Source organism: Puma concolor, chromosome E3 (genome assembly GCF_028749965.1).
Source record: "Puma concolor isolate L17-30 chromosome E3, mPumCon1.1.hap2, whole genome shotgun sequence".
In the NCBI taxonomy this organism is placed as follows: Eukaryota; Metazoa; Chordata; class Mammalia; order Carnivora; family Felidae; genus Puma; species Puma concolor.
Genome location: NC_141682.1, coordinates 33,574,963 through 33,590,604, shown reverse-complemented (window position 1 = coordinate 33,590,604; position 15,642 = coordinate 33,574,963). Strand labels below are relative to the sequence as shown.

The window sequence follows — 15,642 nt, the reverse complement described above, 5'->3', positions numbered from 1 at the left end:
TTGACATCTCTGGGGAGGAAAAACGGACGCCAGAAAAATTTCCCTTGATGTTCTTTTTGCCATTTAATAAAGCAGCGTGCGTCGGAGTTAGACGTTTAGCATCAAGATGGGATCTAGAATCCGCAAATTGAATTTTCCTCGCCGTCAAGTGTTTTGACGGAGCCGCTGCTGGTGAGGCGGGAGAGGGAGAACGGCCCAGCTCCAGCCCTCAGGCCGTCCCTCACCCGTGTCATCTCCCCGGCATGGCTTAGCCTTTGGTTCGGAGCTGGAAGGAATTCAATAAAGCAAGATATATTGTTATGGTTTATTACGTCAATGCGTGTGTGGAGGAGTTACTTAGAATCCAGACAAGCAGCTCTTCAGTGCTGTCCTCCACTGTTTTGTCAAGGTTCTAAATGAAGCGTCATCTAGTACTCAAGGGGCCGTATTTCAAGAGTTCCGAGAAGTGTCACCTTCCCCCTTTGGTAGAATAACAGGAAGAGACGTGCTTCAAGCGCAAACAATCCATTCAGCTCTCCAGCCTTGGATCAGGCAAACCATTTGTCTCTGTAAGTGTATTTTTCCAGAGCCACCTTCGAAGGGGGGTAAGGATTCGGGGCCCCTCTCCGCACCTGGCCTGCCGGAGTCGCCCTCACAGGTCTTCTCCTCGCCCGGCCCCCCAGGTTCCACTTCAAGGAAACTGACACTCAGTGCCCAGCTGGACTCTGTGCCCTCGCATTTCCCCTTCACAGCCACCTCTCCCGTGTCTTGTCTGTTGTGTTCGAAACGCCGTCAGTGTTTACTGGCAGGAAAAGGATTCCTTTGCCACTTGAAGGTAGATCCGCGCCGTCGACCTCTTTGTATTTGCGCCTCTCTGTCGCGAGCGCTTAGCCCGGTCTCTCTTCGCCGGCCCCGCCCCTCGCCTGGTGCGGTGCCCCCCACCCACCGCCTGTGTGCTCGTTGAGTGACCTGCCCCGCTCATCGAGTTCTCTGCCAGGAGCTAGAGGCGCACCTGCCGGGCGTGACTGCGGTTTCCTTTCCGTCCGGTCGCTTCGTCTCCGTGTGCGTTTCCCCCACCGTGGAATGTGTCTGATAATGGGTGGCCTCTGGTGGCACACAGGCCTAGCATGAGGTGGCCGAGTGGCACGTCGTGCAGAAGTCACTCCTTTCCCGTGTCCCCCGATTATGTCCGGGAGCGTGTCACTTTTCAGGGCTGGCGTGCCTTCCGCACCTCCTAAGGATCCGCCGAGTCCCGTCTTTAACAGAGAGAGCAGGCCTGGGCCGCGATGAGTTGACGCAAGTCAACGATCCTTGACTAAAATGTAAAAGCGTAGTCTTTTTTTTTTTTTTTAACACCGCCTGTCAGCGTGGCGGCATGTTGATTTCCAGCTTACACGTGGGGATAGAAAATGTATGTTTTGATATGTACTGATTCAAGTTCCATTTCGGAGAACTGTGCAGTGAGCTCTAGTTCAGGCAGCACCGGTCATGGCAGAAGTCACGGAGATGGACCCTGGGTCGCCGAGGTTGGGCAGCGCCTCCTGGGGCGCCTTTCAGGATGAGCGGGGTTCTCATGAGGCTGCCCCCTGACAGCTCGCCCCTTTGTGCGTTCCAGGCATGGATCCTGAGAAACTAGAGCAAATCCAGCTCCCGGTGCCCAGTGCGGCCGACAAGACCACCTACAACCATCTCCTGGCCGAAAGACTCATCAGGATCATGAACAACGCTGCCCAGCCAGGTGCCTGGGGTGTGGCTGCTCACAGGGGCAGTAGAGTGAGAGGGACCGGGCCGCCGGACCACGCACCAGGAGCCCTGGGGCCTCGGCCTGGCCTTTCTGAGAGCGCAGGCAGATTTCAGCTCCTCCCTGGGCCACCCATACCGCTGTGTCCATCCGCGTCTTCTCCTCGGGATCTCCTCCTCCTTCCTCCCCTGTCTTTCTTCTCCTTCCGCACCCAACCCTTCTTGTGTCAGTTTTGCCAGCGTGTGTCACCCTCCTCTCGGGGAGGCCAAGGCCACGTTTGAGCACGAACCAGCCTGAGAGTGTGTACGAGGGAAGTTTGGAAGGTTCGGATCAGGGGCCCTTGATGGTACAAGACCTGCCCAACGTGTGGCACCCGTCAGCCCAGTTCTGAGGTTTTGGCCGAGGATCCTCAGCCAATACAAGGGCTAGAAATAACAGGAGGGGTGACCAAGCACAGTGATTCCTAAGTGGGGACAACTTTGCCCGCAGGGGACGTTTGACAGTGTCTGGGGACGTTTTCGGTTGTCACAACGTGAAGAGGTGTTACTGTTGGCCTCCAGGGGTCAGGGATGCTGCACAGGACAAGAGCACAGGACAGCCTCCAATGACGTAGGATTATCTGACCCAAAACATCAGCAGTGCTGAGCTTGAGGGACCCTGATTGCCAGGCGGGTTCTCTGCAGAGGCAGGGGGATGGGCCATCAGGGTGTGTGAGAGGGCACAGAAACGGGCCCAATGGAGATGTGGCCTGGTTAAGAGGGAACCACTGAGCGGTACAGTAGGAGCAGTCAGGCGATGAGCCCACGTCAGGCTCAGGAGAAGGGCAAGGGTGGGAGTCGTGATAACAGGTGAGGACTCCAGAAGTTAAGGGGCGTGGGCTCCACGAAGCGGCCAGAGCCCCTTGGAGGCCAGAGGGGCCAGAGCCTCCATGACCTCGGGGAGGGTATACAGAGGCTTGGGGGGATGGCTCCACGGAGAAATGTTGATCGAGTGCTTCCTGCATGCCAGCCACTGTGTGCAGATGACGAGGGTCCAGGAAGTACAGGACAGGTGTGGCTCGTGCCTTCCAGGAAGCCATGGCTGGGCATCCCGGACTGCTGCAACTCCACGAGGAGATAGAATCTCGAGCTTAGGGGCGCTAGGGGCTAGAACTAACACTGTGGCACTCACAGACATAGGGGTGGTGTTTAAAGCCACGGGAGAGAAGAGAGGCATATCGGGGACCAAGCCCTGGGCCACTACAGGTATCTCAAGGTGATGCAGAGGGACAGCCAGCACGGGAGCCTGAGCCGGGTCCCACACGGAAGAAGAGGGGCAGTGAGAGAGACAGGTGTGGCTCAGGACCAAGGGCACTTGGTGGGGTCAGTTTCTACCGAAAGGTCCAGTGTGGGGAACAGAGGTCGTCCCCGGGGACAGTGGCTCAGGGGGCAGTTGGCAGGGGCTCTGTCAGCAGGTTGGCTCGGTGGTTGAAGATGGCAGAGCGTGGCCTGGGTGTTGGAGAGGAGCTTCCGGGGTGGGGAGGGACGGCAGCCCCTTAGCGGGGCCAGTGGCAGGAAGTCTGCGCCTGCCAGGAGCTTGCAAAGGAAGAAAGGTCTTGGTGGAAGATCACATCCCAGTCGCCTGGAGGGGGCCGCAGGGGTGTCGTGGCTGAGCCAGGGGGGTTCCGCGGAGGGGCAGGCAGCAGCAAGACTGAGCCCCGGAGAGCTGGAGGTGGGAGGCGGGTGGCGGGTGGGCACAGCCTGCAGGGCTGTGTTCGTGCTGGGCCCGTGGGGCCCTGAGAGAGAGCCTCGGAGCTGAGACCAAGCAGCCTCTCCCAGTAGATGCTTCCCTCTTCTCCAGTTCCCCTCCTGACACGTGAAGCAGGAAAAGGATGGGCAGGGAGGTGAGCACTCGTGCGTCTGCCTCGAGTTTTTCCCGGTAGCCTGTCCCGGTCCTCAGGGTTCCCAGGGCCTCAGGGCTGCAGCCTTGAGACTTCCTCCTCTCTTGGCCCTTCTTCCACATCGAGCCGTCTCCCCAGAAACGAGCTTAAAGACGCAGGGAGGAGTCTGCCTAAGAGCAGGGTGCCCTCCCATCAGGCAGTCACAGATGCTTCTAGGAGCTGTGCTCCACGGGGCTTTTGGCATTCAGAGCCCCTGGAGTCCACTGCCGCCCGGGGTGAACCTTTGGACAAGTCACTTCACTTGTCTAAACCCCAGTCTTTAGAGTGCCCGTAGCGGTGGGTTTTTGTAGAGACTTCTGAGGGAGGGGTCCGTACAGTGCCCAGCACGGTGCCCGGTTCACAGTAGCATGGCAGGTGGATCAGTCATGGACAGAAACCCATACTCAGACTGGCCGAAGCAATCCAGACAGAAACAAAACTACTGGCTTGTGTGACTTGAGGTCTTGTGTAACTTCAGTGCCGGCTTCAGGCGCAGCCGGGTACCGAAGCTCAAGTGGTTAAAACTGTTTCTGGACTCTACCGCTGTGTGTGTGCCCTTCTCTCCTTGGGCTCTGGGCCTGCCAGACATACTCTGGGCGGTCTGGGGGAAAGGGTGGACTGTGGGGGAGGGGGTGGGCAGTTTGTAGAACCCCGAACAGAAGATTCGAAACTCTGGCGAGGGTGCGGGGTGGCCAGGGTGGATCCTGGTCTGGTGCCACTCAGGCCCCACCACTGTGCCCGTGCTGCTCTCGGCCCGGCGCGAGGAGAGGTTCTCTTGCCCGGTGGTTCCAGCACGGTGTGGAATTGAGCCTTATTGGCTGACTGGCTTCCTCGCCCGTCCCTCCCTCAGTCACCGTGACCAGAGGGATAGGGCATCTGACCAGCCTGGCCGATGTGCCTGTCCCTGGGACAGAGGGGAGGGACCAGCTGCACCCAAATTGCATGCCCAGGAGTGGAGTTGGTGATTCTCCAAACGAAAGTGGGGTGCTTGTTCCTGAAAAGAGGAAGGAACCCAGCCAAGCAGAGCAACCACAGACGGCCGCTTTTTCAGCCTCCAGTAATAAATAGTAACAATCTTTTTCCTGCCTCCTCTCCCCTGATAAAGGGGGTGCAGGGGAGTACCTGGCATGGGCGGTGTGGGTACATTCTCTTGTCATTGACTGGGGAGGGGTTGGCCCGTGGGTTTCCCTCCGTGTCCCCACTGGGTGTCCAGGGCCCGTCACCTGTTAACCTCAAAGCGATAAAGGCGAGAAGCTGTATTTGAGGGCTTCCCGCCAGGGTGTGCGAGGCTGACCCAGGTTTCCTGTGCAGATGGGAAGATCCGGTTGGCGACGCTGGAGCTGAGCTGCCTGCTCCTAAAGCAGCAAGTCGTGGCCAACGCGGGCTGCATCATGAAGGACGTGCACCTGGCCTGCCTGGAGGTGAGGGCCCCGCCCCCGCGGCCCGTGTTCCACCGGAGGGGAGGAGGCGGTGGGCAGGAAGCTGCTGGATCCAGATCGGAGCCCCAGCGTCCGCAGCACCAGCGAGAAGCAGGGCGTAATGGCCCCGATGCCTCTCCAGAAGAACTGCCCTTCCTCTGAGACTGGCCCGGTGAACCCGCCTAGTTACTGAATTTGTGTGGTTTCTGTTACAGTTACCGGCCTTATATTTGTCACCGGAATTGTATTATTCTCCTTTCTTCATTACAGAGATTTTATACATATTCAAACACACGCACGCTGCTTATTTACTTACGGTTTATTGTGCCAATACCTGCATCTGTTGTTTTTAAATAGTGTTTATTGCCTTTCCCCTTATTTTTCATGTTTATTTGAGAAAATTTGGAAAGTACACGGGGGAAAAAGTAGCAACCCGAGTCGACGCTTTGTTGGGTGTCTCTCCAGATACACACACATGTATAAAAATGGAGTCACCATGGCCATATTTTATAACCTGCTGCCCCCACCTAACTCGGTGTTACCCCCTTCCCCTGTCACCACCTTGAATCACCTCTCTTTTGCCCCGTTTTTATTTTGAGCTCACCCTCCCTCCCTCTCACATTACGAACCACTAGATAGATTTAAGGATATTAGCCCGGCCTCTCCCCTGTTTTACATGCTCTCAAATTTTGGAATTAGTAACTCACCCGACTCCCTGCCCTCCCTCCCCACCTCCCTCTGTTTTCACAGGGCGCCAGAGAAGAAAGCGTTCACTTGGTACGGCATTTTTATAAGGTACGTTACCAGAGCACAGGGGACGGCAGTGTGGTGTGGGTCACGTAACTGGGACTGTAGTGTGTGGGCATACGCACGTGAAGGTCACAAGTCCGTGGCTGCTCCGTATGCCTGTGCTTCCCTAGTGAACCGCGTGCAGCGCTGTCCCAGTCCCCAGTCCCTGGTCTCCCCAGGCTTCTCTTACCAGGGCACCTGTTGAGGATTCAGTGCTACTGCGGACGGTTTATCAGTCACATGTGAATTTGTGTATTGCTGAATTTACATATAAGTTGTGAATTACTTACACCTGCACATGACTAAGTCACATATGTAAATTAATAGGTGCATGAATTATGTTTTTCATGTAAAGTAACTTTGAATTGTTTGTGAATTTATGAATTATATTCATGTACATTATTTTTTTTTAATATTTTATTTTTGAGAGAGAGAGAGCAAGCATGAGCGGGGGAGGGGCAGAGAGAGAGGGACACACAGAATCCCAACGGGCTCCAGGCTCCAAGCTGTCAGCACAGAGCCCGACACGGGGCTTGTACTCACGAACCACAAGATCATGACCTGAGCCGAAGTCGGACGCTTAACCGACTGAGCCACCCAGGCGCCCCTGCATGTACGTTATTTATAGACCTGTGTGCCAGGAAACCTCGTACAGGCTTCTAGACGTTTATCATTAAGGGTAGTGAGATTTTGTAAAGGACCACCATGACTTTGAGTAAGAGAAATTTGTAGATTCCTCTTCGGATTCCAGATGTTTAGTTTTGAAATACCTCCTTGTGATGGTTTTGTGTCATTCTTATCTAGGGCATGATGTATTCCTTAGGGAAGCACGTAATTTGTCAGCAGTAGGTGGATTACTCCATATTCACATGGACCTAGTCCCTTCCTGGTTTTCGACCTCTGCGTCAGGTCTTTCCAGGTCCAGTTAGCCACAGTTTCCCCTTGTCGTTTGGCTGATGAGGAGAAACGTGTTAGCGCTGCCATTTTCTTGTTTTTTTGTATTCTCTTTAAACTGCCATGAATTATAGGCACATAGGCACCAGAACTCTTTTCTTTGCAGGAAGCTTTTTAAGCCACTGCCCATTATTGTCCATGTTCATTGAGAGAAAAGCAGGCCTTGTAATCTGGGATCCACCTCGTCAGGCTCAGACGACCCCGTGCAGCTGCAGCATGGTGGGCACACCCAGCCGAGGGTGGACCCCTGCGGGCCCCCACGCACGGGGGAGGAAATCCCAGGCTCCCCTTAGACCATCGCAAGAGGCTTGCCTCAGCGAGGGTACACGTCCTCAGCAAAGCCCAGGAGAAAGCGGAGGCCTCACGGCTGCATTAGTCATCTTTGGGTCTCTTTCCAGGATAACTGCTCTTAGTTTGTCCCCTGCCCCCCACCCCCCACAGAAAGTCTTGCATTGCAAAAACCGAAAGACAGAGATACATAGGTAGACATTTGCCCAGAGGGTTTTCTTCACCATTAGCGAAAGGAGAGCTACATTTGAATTGCAGTTCCCTTCTCCCCACCCAGGTCGTTCTTTTATCCTGTAAGTTTTACTTATAAGGTCTTACATATAATACAATCCTATAAGGTCCTAAGTATAATAACTCAGAAGGTGTTGGATATTTCCAGGGTCGTGATTTCTGTGGTTCTTACATAGAACTTATACTAGAAAAATGTATAAAGGATCTCCTCCATTCCCACCCTGCCCATGTATTTGTGTTTGTACATGTGTGATTCCGGACTTAGGAGAGAGACAGGACAGTTCCAATAGTCCAGATGCATTCAGCTGAATATCCCCTCCCCTCCCCAGCTGTGCTCCGTCCAGTGGTGCCCATAATGACCATGCTCGCATTTAGCAGCCCTGGCCGGGCGGCGGGCTCTGTGCTCAGGTTGACCCGTGTCACCCTCATGGCGACCCGCGTAGATGTGGGCTGTCACCCAGCGAGAGGCTCTGAGAGGTGAAGCTGGGATTTGGCCCCTGGTGTACATGTTTCAGACCCAAGTTCTTAGCCATCACAGCCCTGCGGAGCTACAGAGCCTCACAGGCGTGCCTCAAAAATGAACGGACCAGGCTGTATAATTTTAGCGTTAAGTATACTTAATTATACGCTTCCTTTCCGAGGTGTGGCGCCTCCTGGTTTGAACACGGCAGCTGAGCCGGGCTTCCCCATCTCTCCCACCGTTCTTGACAAATACATGATGTTGAACACTCGCCATTTTAACCACATTTATATTTTAATTATATGTGGTGGTGTTTTGTTGCTGTTTTAATTAGCTGCCTTGACAGAAGGGATCTAACTATACATGCTTAAAAAAGGGGGGGGGGGGGAGAGTCGTTGAGAGGCGCAACATGATATCCGGGCTTTCGTTTGAGAGAGCGTGTGTGTTCATGCTCACGTGTGTATTTTACTTCCTGGTGATTTTCTAGAACTCGCTAATGAGAACCAGATGGCCCCCCAAGCCGTGAAGTGGAGTTTATAATACTTTGGTGTTTATGGAAAAAATAGGCATAATCTCCCTCCCTTCCTTCCTTTTTAGGGAGAAGAAATTTTTTTGGACATGTTTGAAGACGAGTACAGGAGCATGACAGTAAGTGAGGGGCCAGAAAGCGCTGGCGTGGCCTGTGCGGCTCGTCCTGCGGAACCGAGAGAATTCTCACTTGGGCCTTTCTGACCGAAGGACACAGATTGGCGGGGAACTGAGTTGGAAACGGTGCCTCTGGCTCGCTGCCACTTTTGAAATCTCAGATGACACTCACTCCCCCTGTTAGGGTCGTGCCGTAGATGGGTCGGAAAGATTCACTTGGGTGCAAAATGGTCCCTCACTGAGGTCTCACGCCATGTCAGGAATGTAAAGCATGTTGTACGTAGTTCTGCCCTTGCTGCCCGAGTCACCCTGATGGGAGTGGCTGCTGTCATTCTCTCCCGTCACCGATCAGGAGGCCCCAGCCTGCCCAGCCAGGGAGGTGAGAGCCAGGATTCCAAGGCAGAGCAGTTCCCCTGCAGTGTCCTGCCCTTCTCTGCTGGGCCCCTGGAATGTTCCGGCGTGTTGCTTGCCCTCGAATCCACGGCACCGGCTTAGAGTCCTCCCTGTCTGCCTCCGTCCGGCAGGCACGGTCATGGGAAGAGATCGGGTCATGCAGCTCTCTCTGTCGTGTTTATTTCTCTGCATCCCTAACACCTGCCCCTTCGTTGGCAGTCAGTAATTAGGTGACAAACGTCCTTTTCGTGGACACTGCTCATCAAAGAGTGAAGCGATTCGGGAAGTTGTAATGAACCTCAGTGTCACAAACACAGAAGCAGCTTGCTCAAAGTGGCTCCTGGCTCCTAAGCCCATCTCACCGGGGGGGTGGACTGCTGGGCCCTCACCACACCCCTGCCCTCAGCACTTCCGGGCCCTCTGTGGAAAGGGAACGTTGTAAATTGGCATCCTTCGTCTCCAGATGTGCCCGAGTAGTGCCCGGGCCTCCTCCGGTGATGTGTAGGCCACCCAGGTGCATCTCACACCTGGTGGTGGCCACTGCCCCCCATCATTCCCCTGACCCCCCGGAAGAGTGTCTCTGTGTCCTACTCTTTGTTTGGACCAGTAATGGAAGTGGAGTGGATTCAGGGGTTAGCTACCACTTTATCTCACCCCCGGGATGTCTCCTTCTGCGTTGCGGTTCCCCTCAGGTCGGTTTCCTGTTTGAAACAGGAGGCTCGTATGTCACCTGACGATGTGGAGAAGCTCAGGGTCCTAAACCCCTGCTCAGTTCCTGCTCTTGTTACCTCCTGACGATGCGACCTTCAACGGGTTGCTTCCATCCTAAGCCTTCATTTTTCCCGTCTGTAAAATGGGACCCACACCACGCATCCGGCCTGGATGTGTAATACCGAAGGGGTGCCTCCCATAGACGGCGTGCACGAGTGCTTGGCTCCCCTCCCTCCCACCATAGGGGCCTCCCCCGGCCTCGTTTGTCTGTCTTGTCGCATGTTCATTGTGTGTCCTGCACGGTGTCTGGCACCCCAGAGAACCTGAAAGGGGGCACACCCCATACCTGAAAGTATAGTCCTTACTTAGGTCAGACTTCAGGAACCAGTCGCTGAGCTAAATGAAGCAGAGATAGACCCTTGGGTGCTGCTGATGTGCTCACGGAGACCCTTGTGCTAAATCCAGGCCTTCATTTTTGACCCTCATTCATTTCTGAATCACCTCCTATCTAATGCAGAAGGTGTAATGATGGCAGCCGTCTGCTGTTCCTGCGGAAGGTGGTGGAGACAGGTGGGGCAGTGCGGAGTGGGCTGCAAGGGGGCGGAGGGCAGGCCGGAAGGCACTGCGGGAAGGCGATGCCAAGGGCGGCCCCGGGGCAGGACATGGGGCTCTGCCACCCTGCCCTGGGATAAAGGGACTTGGGATGAGGGACCCCAGGCCTTTGGAGGAAATTGCTTACAGCGGCCCAGAGGAAGAGGCAGGCAGGGTGTGCTGTCTCCTTGGCTGCTTAGCACAGACAGCCGGGCCCTCACCACACATGCCGTGTATAGTTAGCTGTGTGTTCTAGGAGGGAAAAAAAGTGATAGCATTGAAGCCCACCTTCTTTAAAATAGATAGATAGATAGATAGATAGATAGATAGATAGATAGATAGATAGATAAAGGGGCGCCTGGGTGGCTCAGTCGGTTAAGCGTCCGACTCTTGATTTTGGCTCAGATGATGATGTCACAGTTCCTGGGATCAAGCCCCATGTCAGGCTCTGTGCTGACAGCACAGAACCTTCTTGTGATTCTGTCTCTCCCTTTCTTTTTGCCTCTCCCCCCCTTGCTTTCTATCTCAAAATAAATAAACATTAAAAAAAAAATCACTCACATATTAAAAAAAAAAAAAAAAAAAGACACCTAAAACAGCATGTGATGCTTGAAGCAGTAAAATTAAATCTCTAGGACATTTACCTATATAGGAAATCTCATTCCTTTAGGGTGTCTGGTAAATGAAGTGTCTGTGTCCAACGATGCATGCACATTCAGTGTCAGTACTGATGCAGCAAAGTTCCAGGAGGGGAGATGTTGTTACCATTCATCGTAGTCATCAGAGAAGACTTCCTGGAAGTGGTGTGGAGCTAGGCAGACAGTTCCGCTCCTGTCTGGCCCAGTGGCTGTGGGCATACGCGCTTTCTCAGGGCTTGGTGTTCCCCTCTGTAACAAGGGACAGCATCAGCACTCCCGTCCAGTGGTAGGTGAGCCCCACAGGTGCCCGGAACTTAGTAGGTGCTCACTGAGTAGCTTTGTTTTTCTGATCCCAGGTAAGATGCTGAGCGGCTGAGGAAAGAAGTAGGTTGGTGGTCATGTGGCAGGAGTCGTAGGGCGTCTGGAGCAAGGCGGGCCCGGGTCTGCATCTTAGTTCTGCCACCAGCCCGCTGAGTCTCCGTCTTGTCGGCGGACTGGGAAACATCCCTTCCGGAGTCTTCGGGGGGACTAAATAGGATCTGTAGCTCACCGCCTGCCTGCAGTCAGTGGTCTGTTCTCCACAAACGGGGGGCTGCCCTCGCTAGGTCTGTCGTTGTCACTCTGGGGAGTACAAAGAGAGGGAGGAGGCTGCGGTCAGGGACCTGCTCCCCGCTGGGTGGAGGGGCCCGAGAGGGGGAGAAAGCACAGCTTGCCACAGCACGGAGGCAACTCGTCAAGGGTGTCCGAGCTGTCAGTTCAAGGGAAGGAAAACTCTGCATCTCGGGAAACAAAGGCTCGCGGCCCGCACGTCTGGCTGCCTCGAGGCCTCGTGCCAGCCTTAACGTGGGCGCACTGTACCCGTTGGCTGTCGGCGGGTGAGACGAGGGGCCCGTGTAACCTGCCCCGGCCCCTCCCTCCCTGCGGTGAGGTTTCCTGTGATGTCTGTCTTCCAGATGAAGCCCATGAACGTGGAGTACCTCATGATGGACGCCTCTATCCTGCTGCCCCCGACGGGCACGCCGCTGACCGGCATCGACTTCGTGAAGCGGCTGCCGTGCGGCGACGTGGAGAAGACGCGGCGGGTGAGTGAGCGCAGGTGGGACCCACCTCTCCTGGGCTGCCGTCTGCCGGGGCCGCCACCGGGGCCGGGAGGGAGGGTCTTCCAGCAGGTCGGGAGCCCGCCGTCCACCCCGTGTCCGGACAGCGGGCGGACGGGCGCCCCCCTCGCGCCCTGCCGCCAGGACAGACTTCTCAAGGGGACCTGCCCCTTGCTAACGCAGGGTTGAAATTCCACGGCGCGGTGCCGGGCAGGCTGCCTTCGCCGGTGCAGGGCACGACCCCCAGCCCCAGGCTCTGAGAGAAAGCCTCCGGGCCGCTGCGGGCACCGGGGGCAGGGGGGTGAGCAGAGGGCAGACGGCGCAGGTGAGGCCCATGTGAAACTCTGGCCCAGAGAAGCTCAGCACCCCCGCCCGAGATGGTGTGGTGTTAAGGTATCTGAGGGATCTCCAGGCAGGCACCCGCTAAGGAGACTGCGATTCTCGCCCTGCCTGCTTGCTTCCGCGTGTGACGGGCACATTAGTTCTCAGAACCCCGCAGCAGCGCGCACCCCTTATCAGCGCTTTTTTTCTGAAGCAGTCTCACAGGGCTCTTCACGGTATGCTATCTCTCTCGTAAGATCAGCTTCTTTCTTAGAAAGCAGCGTCACCTTGGGGCGCCTGGGCGGCTCAGTCCGTTGAACGTCTGACTTCAGCTCAGGTCATGATCTCACAGCCCATGAGTTTGAGCCCCCCATCGGGCTCTGTGCTGACGGCTCAGAGCCTGGAGCCCCTTGGGATTCTGTGTCTCCCTCTATCTCTGCCCCTCCCCTGCTTGCTGTCTCTCTGTCTCAAAAATAAATAAAAACATTAAAAAAAAAAAAAAAACTACTTTAGAAAGCACTGTCACCTCTTCCTAGAAAAGCATTCCCTGGAGACATGAATCGATAAATGAGATGAATCCCTTGCCCTCTTCTTCTGAGTTAATCCCAGGCTAACCAGAGCCACAGAGGTGTTCGTTCTTGGATTTTGAGAACCAGGAGTCACCTGCTGGATCGGCCTCAAACAGGAAGATTCCGTGGGCTTCCTCTGCCCAGGCGGTGATTTCGCCTTGGACGCATGGGGTGGCGGGGGACGCAGAGGAAGTCAGACCTGTGTGTTTTAAGTCCATCCACGTTCCCTGCCGTCTGACCAAACCCGCAGACCTCACCGCAGGACCCACCCTGTCTGAGCCAGAGCGAGGTCCAGAAGGCTGTGAATGTTGAGAGCTCCTGCTCCGTGTTGGTACTGCCTTCTTTCTGGTTCGTGGTCCCCCAGTTTTCTTAATGCTTGTAGGAGCTCATGTCTGACAGAAAGTGAGTCTTCGTATCAGTTCTTAGTATGAACCTCCTCATGTAATTTTACAATCGTCCTAGGAGGCTGTGCTAAATTTAATCCATCTCACAGAGGAAAAAGCTGAGGCATGAAGAGGTCCAATGATTTGCTCAAGGTCCCCCAGCTGATAAGTAGCAGGAGCCAGGACTCGGCTCGGGCAGCGTGGCCTCCAGAGCTACCCTCTTAGCCACTCTGACCTGCCACTCCCTACTGCCACCTTCGTTGTATTTATATCAGTCCTACGTGGTGCTGGGCACCAGGGACGGGTAATACACCGCCTCAGTCATCTAGGAGTCAGAGTCTAGAGGCCAGGGTAGGAAAGGCAGCATCATCAGTTTAAGGAATATGGGGTCAGGCTCTTAATCCCACCTGGGGAGCGAGGTGGCACGGGCACCAGAGGGATAGGCCGGGCAGCCAGGGGGTGCAGAGTGCCAGGGAGATGTGGCTCATTCCAGCACCTCTAGGGAAGGGACATGGCTGGAGCGCAGAGCGAGGGAGGCCCACTGGGAAGTGATGAGGCTGGAGGGAGCTGATCTCAGGGGCCTTAGAGCCCAGCCAGGACCTTGGCCTTGGTAGCTGATTGCTGACATCAGGCCCTGCCAGCCCAGGGCAGACGGTCATGGTCCACAGGAGAGAATGGGAGAAATTCAGGGGTGGGGCAGATGGCAGAGGGAGGGTTGCTTGGGCTTTGGGGTTCCTTTACCCATCTGAGAGGAGCACGTCCCTGCCCTTACCAGAAGTATTGTGGGGAGTCCGTGAAAGGCAACACGAAAGGCCAGTAGTGGTCCTTTTTTTTTTTTAATAGCTATTTTTCTTTTCTTTTTTTTTTTTTTTTTAAGTTTATTTATTTTGAGAGAGCGAGAGAGTGCATGAGCAGGGAAGGGACAGAGAGAGGGAGAAAGAGAGAATCCCAAGCGGGCTCTGCAGTGTCAGTGCAGAGACCAAAGCGGGGCTCGAACTCATGAACTGTGAGATCATGACCTGAGTCGAAATCAAGAGTCGGATGCTTAACCGACTGAGCCACCCAGGCATCCCAGGCCGGTAGTAGTTGCTGGTGGTACGGGCCTCCTTCTTCTCTTTGCCCCTCACACCTCACTTGGTTGTAAGTAGCCTGCCTCCCTTGCCGCAGACAGGATGCGTAGCCCAACTAACTGAGTGCAGACAGAGCGCTGGGAATGTCTGCGCTTCCCCGGGGTCTCTTGTTCAGTCTTTGTCTGTGTGACAAGTTTATAAAAGCAACTCTGAAGCCTCAGGGCCCCTGGGTTTAGAGCCCATGAGACGGTGGCCGAATGGTAGAAAAGAGGGCCGGCCATCTCAAAGCAAAGCCATCTACCTTCGAGAAGCTTTCCTTTGTGACTTCAGATTTCTGAAGGGGAGTTTTGGCCACTCACCTCAGTTCGGTTCCTATTTCAAGGAGCTGTCTAGAATCCTCCAGAAGCTCCAGAATCCTTAGCCCATTTCAGACATCAGAACGCAGCAGTGTGCTTTGAATTTGAGCTAAAGGAAGTGTATGGTTTAGCAAGCAATTGAGGGCTTATGTGGTTTCTTTCAAGTTCTTTGCTTGTATCCAAAGAACATTCCATTTCATCCTTTTGGATTCAAAGGTTTTCTTCTTCTTCTTTTTTTTCCACCAAGGAAACTTTTTTAACTTTTAGGAGGCTGACCCTTTTCAGAAATCCCTTCTGTTTCCTTAAGGACTTGTTGAAGGAAGTTCAAACAACCCTTAATAATACATCATTCCTAACTTGTAAAACAGTCCTCCCTACATTCATCAGAGAGCCCCTGGACACTCACCGTATGCCAGATGCTGTGCCCGAGGGCACAGAAGTAAACTGGGCTGAGGGGACATTTGAGTACAGAGTTCAAGATGTGAATAAGCACGGCATGTTCAGGAAGCGGGGTGACCGGCAGGCTGAGTGAAGGGAACGGGATAAGACAGGAGGGTGACCGGGCCTCGCAGGCCATGGGGAGGCACCCAGCACTGAAAGTCACATTGTGCCTCCTGCGCATTCTTCCATTCGACAGACGTGTTGAGCATTTTCTAGGTACTGTGCAAAATGCCAGAATAGACAGTGAATGGAGATTATAAAACGAGACCAAAATAGCAAGAGAGCCACTGAGCCATGCCAGCTGGTAAGGGAAGTTCACATAGAAACGAAGGTCCTGGGAACTACTGGGGTCTGATGAGAACGTGTAAGCAGAAATGGGGACTTGGGCTGGGCCCCTCCCAGAGGCAGTGAGAGAAGCAGTTTAGAAAGAACACAGGCTGGTGAGACCAACCAAGGTTCAGTGCCGGCTCCAGCTGTGTGACATTGGGCAAGTTGTTCAACCTCATTGAGCCTCAGGTTGCTCATGTGTTCTGTGTCTCAGCTCTTGCCCAAGGTAGTTGGAAAGACGGGCTGCAAGGTGCCTGGCAGACAGGAGGTTTTCAGGAAGTACTTACTGTGCGGTGAAGCAGTCTAGCATCTCAGGAGGGAA

At 54.6% G+C, this 15,642-nt stretch overlaps 1 protein-coding gene across 10 annotated transcripts in view; it reads left to right on the top strand.

Moving 5' to 3' along the window:
• Positions 1-15,642, top strand: part of CLEC16A (C-type lectin domain containing 16A) — a 203,191-nt gene that overhangs the window by 80,239 nt on the left and 107,310 nt on the right. For all 10 annotated transcript variants that reach the window (XM_086691247.1, XM_086691249.1, XM_086691245.1 and 7 more), the window contains exons 13-17: positions 1,595-1,717; positions 4,950-5,059; positions 5,807-5,851; positions 8,376-8,426; positions 11,710-11,838. In XM_086691247.1, coding sequence (XP_086547373.1) covers positions 1,595-1,717; positions 4,950-5,059; positions 5,807-5,851; positions 8,376-8,426; positions 11,710-11,838 — 458 coding nt within the window. The remainder of the gene's footprint in view (positions 1-1,594; positions 1,718-4,949; positions 5,060-5,806; positions 5,852-8,375; positions 8,427-11,709; positions 11,839-15,642) is intronic.